At 36.7% G+C, this 17,774-nt stretch overlaps 1 protein-coding gene, 1 long non-coding RNA gene and 1 other non-coding gene across 4 annotated transcripts in view; 1 reads left to right on the top strand and 2 right to left on the bottom strand.

Annotated features, from left to right (window-relative positions):
- Nucleotides 1-8,086, bottom strand: part of nyap2a (neuronal tyrosine-phosphorylated phosphoinositide-3-kinase adaptor 2a) — a 40,374-nt gene extending 32,288 nt beyond the window's left edge. The window contains exons 1-2 of one of the 2 annotated variants that reach the window (XM_042739889.1): nt 7,013-8,086; nt 4,230-4,450 (exon numbers count right to left, since the gene is read on the bottom strand). In XM_042739889.1, coding sequence (XP_042595823.1) covers nt 4,230-4,426 — 197 coding nt within the window. In that variant the 5' untranslated portion in view covers nt 4,427-4,450; nt 7,013-8,086. The remainder of the gene's footprint in view (nt 1-4,229; nt 4,451-7,012) is intronic. The other variant, XM_042739890.1, reaches the window with a different exon arrangement.
- A 4,575-nt stretch (nt 8,087-12,661) lies between these two features.
- Nucleotides 12,662-16,918, top strand: LOC109045281. The gene is made up of 3 exons (XR_002010382.2): nt 12,662-12,969; nt 13,209-13,253; nt 14,737-16,918. It is a non-coding gene; the product is annotated as an uncharacterized LOC109045281 (long non-coding RNA).
- trnav-aac lies at nt 13,701-13,773 on the bottom strand. Its single transcript has one exon. It is a non-coding gene; the product is annotated as a tRNA-Val (tRNA).
- Nucleotides 16,919-17,774: the final 856 nt, after the last annotated feature.

The following is a 17,774-nucleotide window of genomic DNA, read 5'->3' as shown; positions in this document are numbered from 1 at the left end:
GCCAGAGACAGCTCTCTTGGTTAATGTGACTGTTTTCCTCTCTCAAACATGCACTCTGTCTACCAAGGTGATGCACCACTCAAAGTGACCTTTCCCTGACCTTCACTCATATGTCAATGTCCATGTTATTGATCTGAGCATGTCTGTAGATTTCTTCTTCAAAACACTGCCTTTCTGTAGCATTTCCATTTGGTTTTTGTTGTTGATGTTTACATCAGGTCATAGTGATGCTGTTTAGTTCAGCGTAGACGATACCATTGACTGCGGTTTGTGTTAGACACCAAATTGCTTTCAGGGCTACTGGCTGCTGCCATGGCAACCATGTCAAAACTATTTCTTGGAAATTTATTGAACATGAATTATCATTTATATCTGAAAGGCTGTGTTAGACAGTTCACTTCCTCTCTCTCCTATACAGTTGTGATGCAAACATGTACACAAAATGCAGAAAATGACAAGAAATTAAATTTTTTATCATAAAACAAAATAAAATTTGTATTTTCCGACATGAAAATAAAGGTTATTTAGAACCAGCAAGGCTGTTTGCATTATTATTATTTTCATGACAATTAAGCGAGACTCCCTTCCACAACTCTCATTAGCCTAATGTTTATGTGTAAAATGTCTTATTAGTGTAATGCAAAATATGTGCAAATTGCAAAAATAAGGATACAACAGTTCAACTGTAAATTGAACAAACGTACATTTGTAGAGTTAATATTAATTATCTCCTTTTTTTGCATTTTATAATATTTATTATTAAATAATAATAATAATAATAATAAAATTTTTTTTTATTATTATTATTAGCATTAGTAGTAGTAGAAGAAGTAGTAGTAGTAGTAGTAGTCGTATCCAAAAAAAATAATTTTTAATGCATCTGGACAGAATGGTTTTAATTATACTATTATAGTAATAACATTTGAATTAATGTTAAATTTTAATTAATGTTAATTAATGTTCTAAAAATGTGTTGCACTGAAAAAAGCGTAATGGTCCTAAAATTGACTTTATTTTCTTTATGCAAAATAAAATATCTTATGATTTTCATGGTGAAATATATATCTGTATATTTCAAGATTGTTTTCATTATGACATTATGTTCATGACAATTAAGCATATCCACCCCTCCCCCAATTCTCATTAGCCTAAGGTTATGTGTAACAAAGACCATTATCATTACTTGAATGTGAAAAAATAATTATATAATAGTTAAATTGTAAATTGTAGTATAATTTGTAAAGTTTAATGTTTATCATTATTTTTATATTTTATAGTATTTGTTATTATTTTGATATATATTTTATTTTATTTATTTTTTATTGTTTTTATTTCTGTATTACAGTATTGACTTAAATGTCAATGTTATGAAAATAATCTTTTCTGGGGCAAAAACAAAACAAAAAAGTTTTTTTTATTGGAATATAATTTCTTATTAGTTTCAAATGATTTTCAGGGTGAAATCTACCTTGGACATTTCTTTGTGAGATTCACAAGCCTGTTTTACCAGCACAACAAAAAAAGTTTGTTCGTCTTAACTGAAGTATGTTATAAAACATCTCATGAAACCCACTTATATCCCTATGCATTATATATCTACATACAGAGAAACAAATGTAGATGTGTGCCTATAATTTCTTATTCATGTCCCAATCCAATCATATTCAAATTCATTTTAAGCCTCTTTAACATGCACACATACTCATATATGAGAGTGAGGCGAGTTGTAACAGGATTTCTGGTATTATGTAGGCCCTGTAAGGTCATCAGATCCAGATTTTCCATTGTGTGTGTCCTTGGCTGGGTTTCTCTCAGTGTGCATATCTATGTGTGTGACAGCAATTGAATGACACATACAAACCTGCCTTCTGTTGTGTGTGTTTTAAGGGACTGTGTGCATGTGTCCTCAGGGGCTAGCAGTCTAAATTTAGAGACGAGAGGGAGACGAGGACCAAGCCCACTGTTGCCATAGAAACTCACCCCTCTGTCTCCATGGTGACAGACCCTGTTTTTCCCTCTCCAGGCTGAGGAGGTGTGACTGTAGGCCCTCCCACTGTCACTGTTTATATGTGCGTGTGTGTTATGTTAATGAAATTTCATCTGCATTCTGTAATCCTGATTGTTTAATCTGACTAAAACACCTCCGAGGGAAAGAGACAACCCACAGATGAACTCGATCACTCTGTGTATGTCAATGACCTCCTCTCCGTATAAAGAACACCCCACTTACGCCCCATTACTTTAGGAAGAGTGTCTCAAGCTGTATGAATAGAGGGTCACCACTCAGACCTCTCAAAGAGATGCTAAAGAGGAAGAAAGAACCAGAGGTTCGATTACAGGGTACAAACAGGAGGAAATGTAGGGATAAAGGGGCAGCGGAAGAGAAAATGAGGGGGTTGAGAGGACAAGTTGTTGATAAAGAGAGAAGTGCTAAAAAGGAAGAGGGTAGAGGAATGTGTGTTAAAGGAGAACTATTATGCGCCTTTTTATAAGATGCAGTATAAGTCTCAGGTGTCCCCAGAATGTGTCTGTGAAGTTTCAGCTCAAAATACCCCACAGATCATTTATTATATCATTTTGAAAATATGATTATTTCACTAAATTCCACTATTTTGAGTGGAAGCAGAAACCGGCTATTTTTGTGCATGTTCCTTTAAATGCAAATGAGCTGCTTTTCCCCTTATCACCCTATGCAGGTTTACTGTATATATGCAGATACTTATATATTCAACTTTATGTAAAGAGTGACAACACATTTACATTTTGAAACAAAATTTAAAAAATAGGCATTTGAGATTTGATATATATCCATCTTTATGTATAGAGTGGTGCGATAATGCAGTTTAAATTTTGTGACTATATGAACAATCATCCATCCAAGATTAATTAAAATGGAACCTATTTAATTTTAATATAATTTAATATACTTAGAAATACTTGTGCTGTTAAAATAGTTTGGTGGATCTCACAAAGAAATGTCTGTACCCTGAAAAACATTTGAAAATAAGAAATGATATAAATAATATACCTCAAAAGTACATCATTACTGAAGTAAAATTGGTTGCATACAGCATTTTGTTCCAAATTTAGCTACACAGAAGTCAGAATAACAATAAAGGAAATACAAAAGCACTGGAATATCATTACGCACACAAACTCGCACACCTCAGGCTGCTGTTAGATTAATCAAAGCATCCTTTTGTGTCTGTCTTTTATTAGACTGCCAGAACTGTCTGTGCTAAATGACTCTCTGTTGCTCACACACACAGACAGCATAATGTCTGAGGGTTTTCATTGACTCTGTGTTTGTCTCTCTAATATCCAGCTATTTCCTCATTGACTTTTAGAGCTCAGGACCAGTGACCTTTATTTCCCTGACTTTCTCTCACTCTCTTTGCACACACAGGCGACTAAAATCCCAATTGTTAAAGAGCATAACATAAATGTTACTCACACTTTCAGTATGGCAGTAATGTTAACTTTTACTTTTTTTATATATTATTTGGCAGTAATATTGTCAATTTTTAAGTGCTTGTCCAAATAGGGGAACTTGGGATTACTTGAAAGTATTAACAAATAAATTGTTCTTAATATATTGAAACAATCAAACTGTAATCTAAATTAAAATTCATATCAATATCATATCATATTCATATCAATCAGTCATATCAAGATGTGAACTGAAATCATATATTCTTTTTATATTCCCTCAATAACTATTGTTTTTATTTAAGACCATACAGTTCTGGAACACAGAACATCGCTTTTGGAATCACAAAATGAATAGTGGTTAATTAACTTAATATATAAAATTAATTAACCATGTTCATTAATAAATATATCAATACAAAAAGTTGAAAACAAACAGCTTTGATATAATTACAGCAGAAATCTTAGAATATATAAAAAAGTGGGGACTTTGAATATTGTATTGGACAATGAGAGGCTTTTAAGTCAGAAAGGTTGTACCTTTTGAAAAGACACAATCCTAGTGGCAGTTTTTGTACACTAAGAGTGTAGATATGCTTTAGTGTTCATATGTGGGATGATTGTGCTTGTTTTATTGTTTGCAAGTCTAAAACAGAGCAGGATGAGCTGCATGCTGAATTTTAAATAAAGATACAGGGATTTGTTCAAATCCCAAAGTATGAACAATTGTAATAGCCAATAGCATTATTATGTGCAGTATTCACACGAGTCTATCCCTAGCTATGTGTGTGTGTGTGTACCTCTTGATAGCTTCCTCCTGCCGTCTCTTCTTCTGGGTTTTCTCCTGTAGGTATGTCCACTGTGCGTGGTTGCGGACACGGTCGCTCTCTCGGGCGATGTCAGAGGCATTCTGGATAACTAGCTCGTCATACGCCCTCAGACCGCTGTCCTCTACGTACTGCAGGAAATGTGTGCACTCGTCTTCCCCTGAATCCATCCTTCAGCACAGCAGAGATACTGCCTGGAAGACAGAGAGAGAGAGAGAGAGAGAGACTTGAGTGTCTCACAGACAATGTCATTCCGAACCTCTTGAGAGCTTGTTCTTTATAAAAAAAACAATGAACTTTGGAGGTACAGGTGGGACGTATGCACACACACACACACACACACACACACACACACACACACACACACAATGGCATGTTCTCAGGGGAATATGTTATCCTATAACACCGAAGAGCTTGATGCACTGCTGGGAAAGGGCAAGAGCTAGCATGTTTAACATATGTTTACATAGCTAACTAAAATAATGATGAGAACACAAAAATATACATATAGTTAATTATAATTACCACAGACTAACAAAGCCTTTATCTATCTATCTATCTATCTATCTATCTATCTATCTATCTATTCGCCCATTTGTCCAACCATCCATCGTTTTATCCTTCCCTCTGTCTAGCTGTCCATTACATCAATCCATCCATCTCTCTATCTGTCCTGTCCATTCCATTCCATCCATCCATCCATCTCTCTATCTGTCCTGTCCATTCCATTCCATTCCATCCATCCATCCATCCATCCATCCATCCATCCATCCATCATTTTATTGTTCTGTTTTGAAATTCTATCTATCTATCTATCTATCTATCTATCTATCTATCTATCTATCTATCTATCGTTCATTCTATCATTCTTTTCTTTTCTCCATCTATCTAACTTCTGGGGAGAATTTTGTCCACAAAGTACACAAGTATATAAACAAGTTGAGACTAGTAAGATCGGTCAGTTTCTTAGCATTACATGCAAACAGTGGTAACATCTGGCCCATTATGTGCCACTTACAGGCCTTATTTCATCCTACTGCTTTGTTCCTACATGCTTTTAAAAACCATACACTATACATAAAGAGAAATTATTTTCAGCCTAGTTTTGTGTGAGCGTGAGAGTATGTTAAGTTTATTTTTACAATTTTGTGAAGATGTCATCAGTGTGCTGTTCTTTGTTGTATTATTCAGCAAGTCTTAATATAGACTCTGATCTCAGATTGTCTCCCTCTGTCTCCATCCCTTCCTTAGTCACAATCCCACCTACACATCTGCTTCTTCTCCATTTAACATCTCTCAAACACTTCTGTATACACCCATGTGAGCATGCACGCACACACACACACACACCTGCACATGCCCATAGATGCCCACAAACTCTTACATACACAGGGACACACAGCTGTATTCTATAAATGGAATTTGAGGAGAAGGAACTGTGGGTTTCCAGGCAACAGTATCCTAGTGCGCTGACATAATGCAGGAAGCTGAGAACCTAATTCTGTGCTGAAGATGCATTAGTTCCGCTTTACACTGGCAAGCATGATATCCCCACCATGTGTGTGTGTGTGTGTGAGAGAGAGAGAGAGAGACTCATGTAATGCCGAAAGCATGAAACGAGATATTCTTCTCCTCTACTCGGTAGATGTTTGCCACAGATGGATCATGTTTCACAATTATGTTTTATCACCATTTGTGTATGTATTTTAATAGAACATCTAACACTAAGTCTCTTTTTCAGAGTGATGATGTGGCAAGAAGCCACATTTCCATTACTGGCGCTCACACACACAAAATAGGTCAGCGAGACCACAGAACCACTTCAAAGGATCCCGGTGAGTGGAGTTTAGCTTACTTATTAATTCCATTACTCTGTAATTCATGGTTTCCTCCGCACCACACTACATTAATAGTGCCAATTCATAACTGAGGAATAGAACTAGCCTTCAATATTGTACAACACACCCAACGTGAGCAGGTCCAGAATAACTGAAACACAAGATTATCACTGGAATACACCAAGAACCAATTGGATGTAGCGATTCTCACATAGCGCACACTCATTTAAAGGGATAGTCCACCCAAAAACGAAAATTCAGTTTCATTTACTCACCGTCATGCCATTCCAAACCTGATTGACTTTATTTGTTCCATAGAACACAAAAGAAGATATTTTGAAGAACACTGAGGTTCTAAAATATTAAATTCAATGTATGAACCAAAAACTATGGTCATTTTTCATTTATGTCCAGGAAAGAAAGTCATACAGGTTTGAAATGACATGACATGGATGAGCTTTTCCTTTAACAGAGCATGCCAAGTCATTTCATTGAAACGCTGTGTAAATATCTCATTCTGTACAAATGTCAAAAGAGGCTGAATCATGCATGAGTCTGAAGATGTAGTTGGGAATTGTGGGTAATATGCTGATTTGGATCCAGAGCGATCAATTGATGCTCAGTTTGACAGTTCATGTCATACAGATGATGAAAAACTGATGTATACAAGGAATTACATTTGAAATGAGAATATTCAAAATCATTTTATTAAAATGTTATGTAAAGATGTGTCCCATTCTATACAAATGAATTAAGAATGAATCTGAAGATGCAGTTTGGAATTGTGGGTAATATGCTGATTGGATCCCATACAATCCGCTGATACTCTTGCTGTCATACAGATGATGAAGAGCTGATGATGGAAATGAGACAAAGCAAAACATCTGGATGGACACACATACACACGATTACACTCACGGTATCAATGAATCTTCTCTCCCGGAACAGCTGATCTCCAGGTGTGTTCTGTGTGTGCGTTTCTCAACACTGCACGATATCGAATCCCCCTGCGGCTGAGAGACAAGCCCGGCGACAGCGACGCAGCACGGAGGAAACACACACTGGCGTGAGGAAGAGAAAGATGAAGGACGTGTCCATCTTTGGCATTTCTAGAGCTCTGAAGAAAACCAAAAGTAGTGGTCGGCGGTTTGACCCTTCCCCACTTACGACCGCTCCTGCTGGGCTACAGCCACCAAGGCTGTCCTCTCCCCCTACCAAACGCTTCTGGAAAGATCCACACCTCCCTTTGGTGGTTGCCTCATCTGCGCTGTCCCCACACACGCATGGTGTGTGTGGGGGGTGGGCTGCGTGCGAATGCGCGTAGTATGAATGTGTTCTCGTTTAGCCGGTTGTGGTGTGTGCGCAGAGACGTTAGGCAGCTAAATGCATCGTGTCCTACAATCTCTTTGATCCGTCCTCCCCTGCTGCTGCTGCTCCCGCCGCGGCTGCCGTCACAAGCACACACACACACCCCGTGCACGTCACACACACGCAGAAATGAGCCCAGCTCGGGCGTCAGTAGGCAAAAAGACCAGCTATAGCATCTGTTTCTTCTTTTAATTCTTCTATCCTTCTTTTTCTCTCTATCTCTCTCTAGCTTCTTTTTTGCATCTCTGATCTCCTTCCCTCCAGCCCTCACTGCTTACTCACTCCGTCCCCTGGTGATCTTCTCTCTCTCTGTCTCTCTCGCTCTCTCTCTTTCTCTGCATCCCTCATGTCTCCCAACCAATCGTGTGGCTTGCTTAGAGCTGTCCGTGGTTCTGAAAGAAAGAGAGAGAGAGTGTGTGAGTGAGAAAGGTTGTGTGTGTCTGTCAATCCTCACCTGAGGGCATGACCTCTGCTCATACAATGTTATCACCAGGCAACTACACTGGCTGATGCAAAAATACTCAAGAGACAGTTGGATAAGTGTATGCGTTTTTGGCATTTAAAGGTGAAATGTTATTTCTGCACTAAAAATAATGTCTGTTTTCAAACAGGTTTCCAAGGATTTGGAATATATAGTCTATATACCGTTCATACATTTGGGGTTGGTAAGATTTTTTAAATGTTTACAAAGGCTGCATTTATTTGTTCAAAAATACATTAAAACAGTAACAATATTATTCCAATTTTTTTTTTAAATTCTATTTTAATGTTTTATTCATATGATGGCAAAGCTAACTTTTCAGCAGCCATTACTTTAGTGTCACATAGTCCATCAAAAATCATTCTAAAAATCATTCTAAAAATCAATATCCTGATTTGGTGCTCTAGAAATATCATGATTATTATCAATATTTTTGTGGAAACCATTATACATATTTTTAAGTTTTTTTTTTTTTTGTATCTCTTTAATGTCAATTAAATTTGATTTAATGCACTCCTACTGAATAAAAGTATTAACTTTAAAAAAATCTTCCTAAATGCAAACCTTGAACAGTAGTGTAGTTATATTATTTTTTCTAAAATATTATATGTAGCTTTAAATAAATACATATGTCATATTTTGTTTTGATTTAATTAATTATTTATTAATGTATTTATACTATACTCTGTTTTTTTTTATTTTATTTTTATTTAAAAGTTTTACAGTTTTTTTTACTGTATTTTTGTCAAATAAATGCAGCCTTGGTGAACACAAGAAACTTCTTTCAAAAACATTGACCAGTAACATATAGATATATACAGTTACAAATCATGCTGTTTTACTGGATATTTGAGTTTGATATGGTCACCTTCATGTGGTATTACTTAATTGTAATAAAATGTTTGTCTTTATACACTTTATAGATGATTTCCTACACATGGACTGACAGATGGATGGCTAGACGGATGGTTGGAACAAACAGACAGTTTGCTACATGAATCAAAGGACCTGAAATCCCAACATACTAAAACTATAAAAATTTCATATCAGCCCCCTCTTCTTCCAGATGCATGACCGGCACGTTTCTCAGCTCATGTGTTTACACTACTGAAGGAATGTGGATGAATCTCACACATTATTTAGCTCTTGAAATAGCCAGTGAGTGTTAATCCCTTCTGCAGGGAGGATGTGTTGCTTTGTCCTCTGGCTGGTACAGAAGAAGAAGGAGTGAAGCTTCAGGACGGAGAGGGATTAGGCTATTTTCTGCTCTTATCAGCATACTTTAAATCTTTCTGTTTTGATAAACCTGAATTAGTGGTTTTATATAGAAATAGCACACTCGCCTTTACAAGGGCATTTCTGTGCATGCAACATAAGATCACAAGAAGCTCACTGCATTTGCTGCACACGTAGCTTAATATTGTGTCATATTGGAGAGCTTCTTAAGGTCACAGTCTGATTATAGATGGTTAATTCGGAAGTTTATTACACATAGATGAAGCATATACATGTGGGTCTATTGCACATAGATGATCTCATCCTTTGTCATGCATCATTCGTCTTGCTCACATTTGAACTGTGTCTTGGTCTGGGCAGATATCTGTTCCTCAGCCGTCCTGCCCTCGTAATGAATTGTTTATGGTCAGTGCACTCTCACTGCTGTAGCATGGATCATCCTAACACACACGCACTCTCTCGTGTGCTAAAGAGAGAAAGAGAGAGAGAATTCCCCCATTGATTTAGCTCTCCTCTTTCTGGACAGCACCTCAAACTGATTCTGTACAATAATGGCATTACACAGCTCACATATTAAGATGATAAAATCATAGGCTGGTGATGTTAACTCACCCATTGCACTGTGGGATATAAACTGTGATCGGATTGTGCATTGATCATTTTGTTCAATGCTACCTTCCTCCTAAGACACCAGAGACATCCTCTCTTCTTTCTTTTTGTTCTTGTTTTAACTGTTTAAACATAAAAGTACAGAACTAAATTGAACATCCCCTATATTCAGTATGTGCCTTTGTGTACAATCTTATCAAGTGGCATATTTAAATAGAAACCTTGCTTGTTTTTTAAATCTTAGGCAATGTTTAGAGCTTCTGTGTTCTTAAAGGAATAGTTTATTCAGTTCTCGCTCTGTATAAAAGGAACCAATCAAAGCTCTGTCTCTTATAAATCTTTAAAAGGAAATAAAAAATGTAAAAAATCTTTAAAATAAAATAAAAAAAAACATACAAAAAAAATTGTAACTTAGTTTTGGTTTTATGAAATCAGATTATTTTTTTATGGTTAAAACCAAAAATATATAATGAATCTATGTTATTTTTAGCATTATGTACGGTACATACAATTATAATACTTATTCATGTTTTGAATTGGCTTTAATTTAAATATTTTTCATTATGTATTTTATTATGTGTTTTTTTCATTTTTATTAGAGGTTTTTATATTTCTGTTTTGCTTAATTTTTATTTCCGTTTTAGAAATTTTAGTAGGCCTACTTCAAACTACTACTTAAACTTATTTCAGTCAGTTGCTAAGGCAACATTTCTAATTTTCATAAAAGTTATATGTGTAAGTAAATATATTTAATTTTAACGAAAAGTTAACGAAAAGAATATTTAATAGTTATAGTTTTAATTAACAATAACAGCACTGTTAAGGGTTATGCATAGTGTGAAAAGCCTACAACTGTCACAGTTTAAAGGCTTAATTTTTCTTTGTGGCGTATATTTAACCGATTCCAGAACTTTAGCTGAACTTCATTTCGACCGCAAACCACTGGAGGGAACACTTTGATAATGCATTAGTGTGAAAATTGGTCTCTGATACCACTCACACTGCTGTTAAATCTCAGAAGATAATAGCTGCTTGGGAATATTAGAAAACGTAGGAATATTGCACCGGCTAAATCAAAGAGACACTGAGAAGAGCAGCTGTGGACTTGAGAAGGCTGAAGAGAAGTTTCTTGAAAAATGAATCATGTGTGCATCAGTTTTCTATTAGTGGAATATGCATCTACTGTACCATCCCAAAGGGGATTCTCAACGGCTTTTTAATAATGGACAGTCTTTATTTGAAGAGGGAGAGAAAGAGACAGAAAGAGATTACGCTAATCCATTCAAACACTGCACTTGCTCACAGTTGACCTTTGAGTATCTCCAACCGACCCCTATCACATTTTTAATCTTTGTTCAGACAGTCCGTCAAAGGGTCGGTCATCCTCTTGAGTAACAGAATCTATTCTTTTAAGGAGAAGAAATATGTTTTGCATAATTGTTGATGTAGGTAATGAGATAAGACTAAAGACCAGGACGTAATCAGTTTACAGACTAACGACTGAAGTGTAAGTGGATCTCGTGAGGGAACTGCATCAGGCTTAGTGTTTGCAGATTCTGTTTGCACAATACTGGTGTCTTCACTCTGACAGATGCATTAAACTACAGTATGTCCATTTGTTTAACATGGCCTGGGGCTCCGGTTTTCTGAATCAAACCACAAGAGACGCAAAATGGCTCATTATAATGTTGCCCAATTGCTGCCACCAGCATTAGGAGATATTTTGCTTATGCTATATCTTCTTTAAACACACACACACACACACACACACACACACACACACACACACACACACACACACACACACACACACACACGCGCACACTTTGCTGGATGTAATGGACATGATTTGAAAGCCCCTATTTATCTATACAAACAACATATTATACTGTGTTTGCACTGTACATGCTCTTATCATATCAGTATGTAAGAGTAGACCACAGAGCATTTCTCCAGGGAATTAATGGCACAGAATTGGCCTTGGTTGTATGTACTGACACAGAGGTCATGAATCACCCTTGACCTCCATATGCCTCTCCTGTCAAAGCCAACCCTTTTCTAGCCCATCCCCCTGTTAGCGTATATATTTCAAAATGTCCTTATTGTGGGAATGATATTTTCTCATTATGTAAATGGTGGGTGAAATTGGGCCCTAAGGATATTGGCATTACTTTAGCATAATATGCATGGAAAATCTTTTAAACCCATAAAGCTGGCCACCCAAATAAGTAATTTATGTAGCGTGCATTACTGCATTACTCTTACATTTTACTGAATTTTGACTAGCATCTTAAAGGGAAACATTATAAATCAAAAGAGAAACGTTCAGTAGATTAATTGACACAAAAATTAGCATAGCTCTGGCATGGTAACCTTATTTTAATAGTAGTATTTGAACTAAGAACATAACAATAAATGGCCCATCATTTGCACATTATGGTCAATGTTAATATTAAATTAATTGTATAAAAAAACTATGGTAGGCCTATTTATTATGAATTGAGCTATTGTCCCCTGAACACATTTTAAAACTATAAACTAACTGTAGGCGATAAAAAATAGGTTCTGTAGGTTTCCTCACTTTACTTATTTTATATAAACGTAGCCTACATTTTCAAATAGGCTACGACAGCTACAACGTTACAGTTAGTATGCTACTATAGTAAAATCATGGAAAATTAGAGCAAGGGAATATCCTGACTAGTAAGGTGTTGCGTTAAGAGGAGCTTTTTGTGGCTCAGAAGGGTACCGCTATGACGTTAATGCCACTCCGTTATGATGGTGTTATGAGAGGATGCGGTTTCCGTTGTCACGGATTAACTACAAATCCGCGAGCAAACCGTCAGCTTCTGATTCCAGCTGTGGTTGCCATGGAAACGGAACTTCTCCCAATCCTGAGTTCTTACCTTGTCCATCAGTGGAAAGGGTAGGGAATGGGATGACACTTGAATGTTGGAAAAAGAGCGGAGAATGGAGCCAACAAATCAGACGTTTTAGTGTTACAACAGTCGGAACTTCACTCGTTCATTTTTCCTAATTCACTGAGCCGAATTATTCGAAAGAACCGATTCGTCAGTCGGACTTTTCGAATAATACGCATGCGCAACGACTAGGCCGTGGCCAGGGTTAGCGAGGCTTTCATCGACGGAAACTTGTTTCAACTGTATCAGTTTTCACTGAGGTAATGTAACCTTTATACTAATACACGGTTCTAAAAAGTAAGTTTGAATGAAATGTAATAGTTTAACGGGAGTTTAAGTTTATGTCGACGATGTTGCAACCTTTGACATGACCTGAGGTGAGGCAAAGGGTTGGCTAACTCTGTTTTAGTTTGTTGTTTTGGCTGTATTTAGTCATTGTATGTGCTTTGAAATAACAGTGACGTTTCAAGGTGTACGTTATTTATTTTTATTTTAACAGATGGTTTATACAGCAGGGCTCATGACCCAGTATTACCACCTACAGGTCAGTGCCATCACATCATATTTTGCTAATCATACATAACGGAACTGTGTAGTTTATGCAGAGGATAAGGATGTACAAGGTTTTTTTTCCCCCACATGGTGAGTTTTCTTTAGGCCAAAGACCATCACCAAAGCTGAATAAACGCTGCGTGTTTTGTGAAGTTTTGTCGCCATCCAGTGACCAAAGCCAGTAATTGCAACTAGAGTTTTTAAAACTGAAAATGCAAATAGTTTGAAGCAGTTTATATTTGTTCAATGGGCCTAAATTTCCTCCCTAATTGAAATGTCACCCTTGACATCAACTAAAATGGTTTGTGTCACCACGTTGAGTACCTGTACACTCATTTTCTTTTATAGTCTGCGCTGTACATATTATAAATATTTTGTGGTGTGAAGTTTTAAATCCTGCTGTAAGAGTGATTTGATATGAAACAAAAATAACTGAGCTTGTTCCCGCCCGGTTTCGAACCGAGGACCTTTCGCGTGTTAGGCGAACGTGATAACCACTACACTACGGGAACTGAGCTGTGCGCCTGCAGGATGTGACGTCATTTGAGTCACTCTCACTGACGCTGGATCGTCAGATCCGTAAGCGCTTTTTTGCTTGAATATATTACATTTACGTTCGCTTACCACATGACAGCATATGTGGCAGACTTGTAAATTGTGAAAGAAAGATTACACCACTGTCTTTATGTTATTATTATGCAATACATGTGGTCTAATGGTAGGCCTGTATAGTTTTTTTTTTAAGCAAATCAAAAGTGAAAATTTAAAGCTGTTTAGATGTCATTGTGAGTTGCAAGCTATCTGAGCATGACTGGAATGGTAGTTTGCTATTTCACACATTAAACCTTTCTGAGTGATCAGAAAAAAGCCTTTACCACATCTGTGGTATTCTTGATTTTGATGCTTGAAAGTTTGAAGTAGAGTTTAGGATTGTAATATCAGTTGATCTGAATGATTGCATTCAAAATATTTTTAGTTGTAAAACAGACATTCTCAAAAGTTCTCAGGCTAACATTCTGGTAAGGTTCTCTCAAAGTTATGAGCAAATGTTCTTCCAGTAACGTTAATAAAATGAAAAAAATAAGCACAAAAACATTAGGCATTAATACATTAACACATCCTGTAATGTTTCAGATGGAAGTTCATCTAACATCAAACAATGTTAAAAGATCCTTTAAAACTTATATTTCCATAATGTTTGCAGAATAAAACGGACCATTAACTTTAACTTTCACATTTGTATAACCAAGAAATACTCTTTTTATTTGTACAACCAATAAAAAACTGGACGTTTTGAACAGAAAGTTTTCACTTACTGAAAACATTAGTAAAACGTTAGAACATAGTTTTGTTAGCTGGGTATTAGCTAACCCACCCCCCCACCCCCAGTGTGTAAGTACTCTGAGAAAGTGTTGATCGATTTTGACATGTGAATTAAGTTCCTACATTTGTCTTAACTTTATTTGCTCCTCTAGAGAGAACGACACAACCGGGAATTGCCGTGCATCCCAGCTGTCCATTTTTACTGGAATTGGGGATAAATAATTCTGTTCGACTGTCCCGATTGATTACTCGTCAAGACTCTTCACGCTGGAGCCCATGGGAATGGATGAGCATGGTGTTTATGTGCTTTAGGATAAACGACTGCCTATAAAGCTGGCGAGGCCGCTCTCAGGGCCATAAATACGTCCACAGATTGTCTCGAGAGCGCATCGTAATCCTTGTTGATAGTCAGTTGCCGGGAAGAGTTGCTGCAAGCAGTCGGTTCTCCTCCAATAGATGTCAATCAAACGACAGTCGGTCGGGCTTGCTGGGATGCCAAAGTTGACATTGCTCCAGTTATTTCTCTTTCAACACTGATAAAGAAGCACCATTCGTATAACCTAATATGAAAAGTTTAAAAAATCATGAAAGAATGCAAAAGAAAACACGTTTCATATCAATCTAAAATGTTGAAGCTTTATACCATGGCTACTTTTGTCACTAGATGGCGGTAAAACTCCAATAATAATTCGTGTATCACCATGCATAGCCAAGAGTTTGTGTGGTTTAAACTCGCTCATTGCATAACGGGACAATGCACCTCATTCATTCTGTGGTAAATGTTTAGTTCCAAGCACTCCTTAATTTTTTTTTTTTTTTTGGAAAAAATTGAATGTACTTCTCTGCAAACGCTTGATGCATTTGAACCCTTTCTTTTATTTAAATACTTTATTAGATAGTATCACGTGTCGTCTTAAAACGTTTTAGAAAAGTTACTAGTCCTTGTGCGTTATGATTTTCTTTAAGCTAAAGAATTATGATTCTGATGTCGTTGCTTTTGTTCATTATTAAAACATTATGTATTCATTTATTAATCTATTTATAGAATCTCATTGTCCCGACTGTGTAGCCTACATTAAGACATTAATTCGGTAGCCTAAATGTGATATTTGAATATATGAATTTGAAATGTGGCATCAGACTGATACTTAATGTATGGTCTATTACAACACTACAGAAATATTTTAAAAGGGACATTGAAATTACAATTTAAATAATTCGATTTAATTAGATATTTATTGTTTGCTTGAATAGATTATCACTAAAATTGCATGCTTTTGTTTGGTGGCTGCAAGAAACATAAAGGATTTCAAATTTTCTGACTGCATGAGCTCTTTTAGCCTTCGATTTCCCGCGAGCACGCGCTCGGTCTAGTGTAGCGAGGGCATACAATTCAGACTTGGCTGTGCAACAAGCACTTCAATTACTAAATACCCTTTCACTCAAAAGAAGCGATACACAACATATGAATGAATCAGATTTATTATGGGATAGCGATGGATTTTTATGACTGACGAACAGGCGTGCTAGATCAGCACAATGTCTTTCCCCACAGCGGAGTATAATGAGAGAGCTTTTCACTGTTGCCCAACGATCAGCGTCTTGTGGCTTGAGTCTCGTTTTACTCACAGTTTCAGTGCTTGTTTAACGTCCTCTAGCACGACATATCCAGCGTGTTTTAGGCACCGTTTTACTTTTCTGCTTTGTAGACAATTGTCTTAACTATCACTTGCAATTATTACCTGCAAAAAAAGAGAGATGTGATAAATCAATATTGCAGTTGCTGTTCTAGAGATGTGATAAAAAGTACTCAAGGAAATTAGAGTACGTTTGTTTGACATTGTTAGACGTTTGCTAATGCCATTCGATTGGATCGGTTTCCCCCGTTATGTGCCATTTTCATAAATAAACTTGTTAACTCGGATACTTTTAAAACCATTTAAGCCTGACGTGATATTATTAACGTTGTTTTATTAAAGCCATTTTCAATCGCCATTGATTTCACAGTAATCATACATTGTTGCTGTTGGACGTGGAGCCCCACCGCAGATGTGTAAATAGCCTACTGCCCGCCAAGCAAAGCCTCAACCTATATATTTTCTACAGTATGCGAATTATGCAGTAAGTTGCAGGGGGATCCACATTTGTAAAGGAATTTAAAAAGGAAATTTTCGTAGCAATCTATTATGGTCTCGAGCAACCCTGATTGTCTTTTGGCGTCTCTAGCACTCAAACGTTTTAAATAAGCACTTATATTTTGTGATATATTTGTAAATGTGTGATATATGTGTCCAATGATGATTGAACAAAAAGTGTTGCTATGGTTACCGAATACGCGGGATTTCATGTACATTTACTAACTTACGATTTAGCCTAATTTGTAAAAAAAAAAAAAAGTTGGCCTATTTTTTAAATAGCTACACATAATCGAGAATGCATCGTAAACAATCAATGCACAGTGTGCAAACTAGCAGGTCTAAGGTAAAAATAAATAAATAAAATAAGCGATGTTTGCTGCCGCCTGTTCTACCCACTCTCTCTGCCGTGAATCCTGTGGTTACGGAATGTTTCCGCTCGTTTGAAGCGGAGAGGCTGGGCAGAGGGAGTCGCTGGCAGAGTCTCCGCGGATGTGAAGAATGCGCCCGTGTTCGCTCGGTCTCCCGTTACGCGCGTCTCCTCAGAGGGGCAGTGCTCGCTGGGGCACCGCTGGTTTTTCTTCCTTCTGCTGCCTGCCTGCTATTTTTCCCCGCGTAATATTTTCTGCCAAACCAACATGCATTATGACTTTGCCGAGTCAAATAATGCCGTTAACTGATGCCAATATAATTATATTAATTAAATGACCGGGGTAAATCGGTTTTTATGATCGCAAAAACTGGATTAATATCATTCTTACCTCAGCATATATTTCTCAGCATCATTCTTTTCCTTGTCCCTCTTTTGAGTAATGAAAATAGGCCTAGGCTATATTAAACATCTCGCAAGTTTTTGCTCACGGTTTTTTAATTTTTTATTATTAATTCGACTATTGTTTTTCTTTGGTAGCTGTGTTTGAAGCTACTTTTGATGTTTTAAAGTAGCATTTTAGTTACTAAAGGGTATTGCTATTGACCAGTCTATTATAATCACAGACATTATCCTATATAGAATAATTCAGCCTATTTCACACGCTCTAGTATCTGAACTGTTT

This window comes from Cyprinus carpio, chromosome B15, assembly GCF_018340385.1.
Source record: "Cyprinus carpio isolate SPL01 chromosome B15, ASM1834038v1, whole genome shotgun sequence".
NCBI lineage: Eukaryota > Metazoa > Chordata > Actinopteri > Cypriniformes > Cyprinidae > Cyprinus > Cyprinus carpio.
This window is presented reverse-complemented; position numbering and strand designations above follow the sequence as displayed.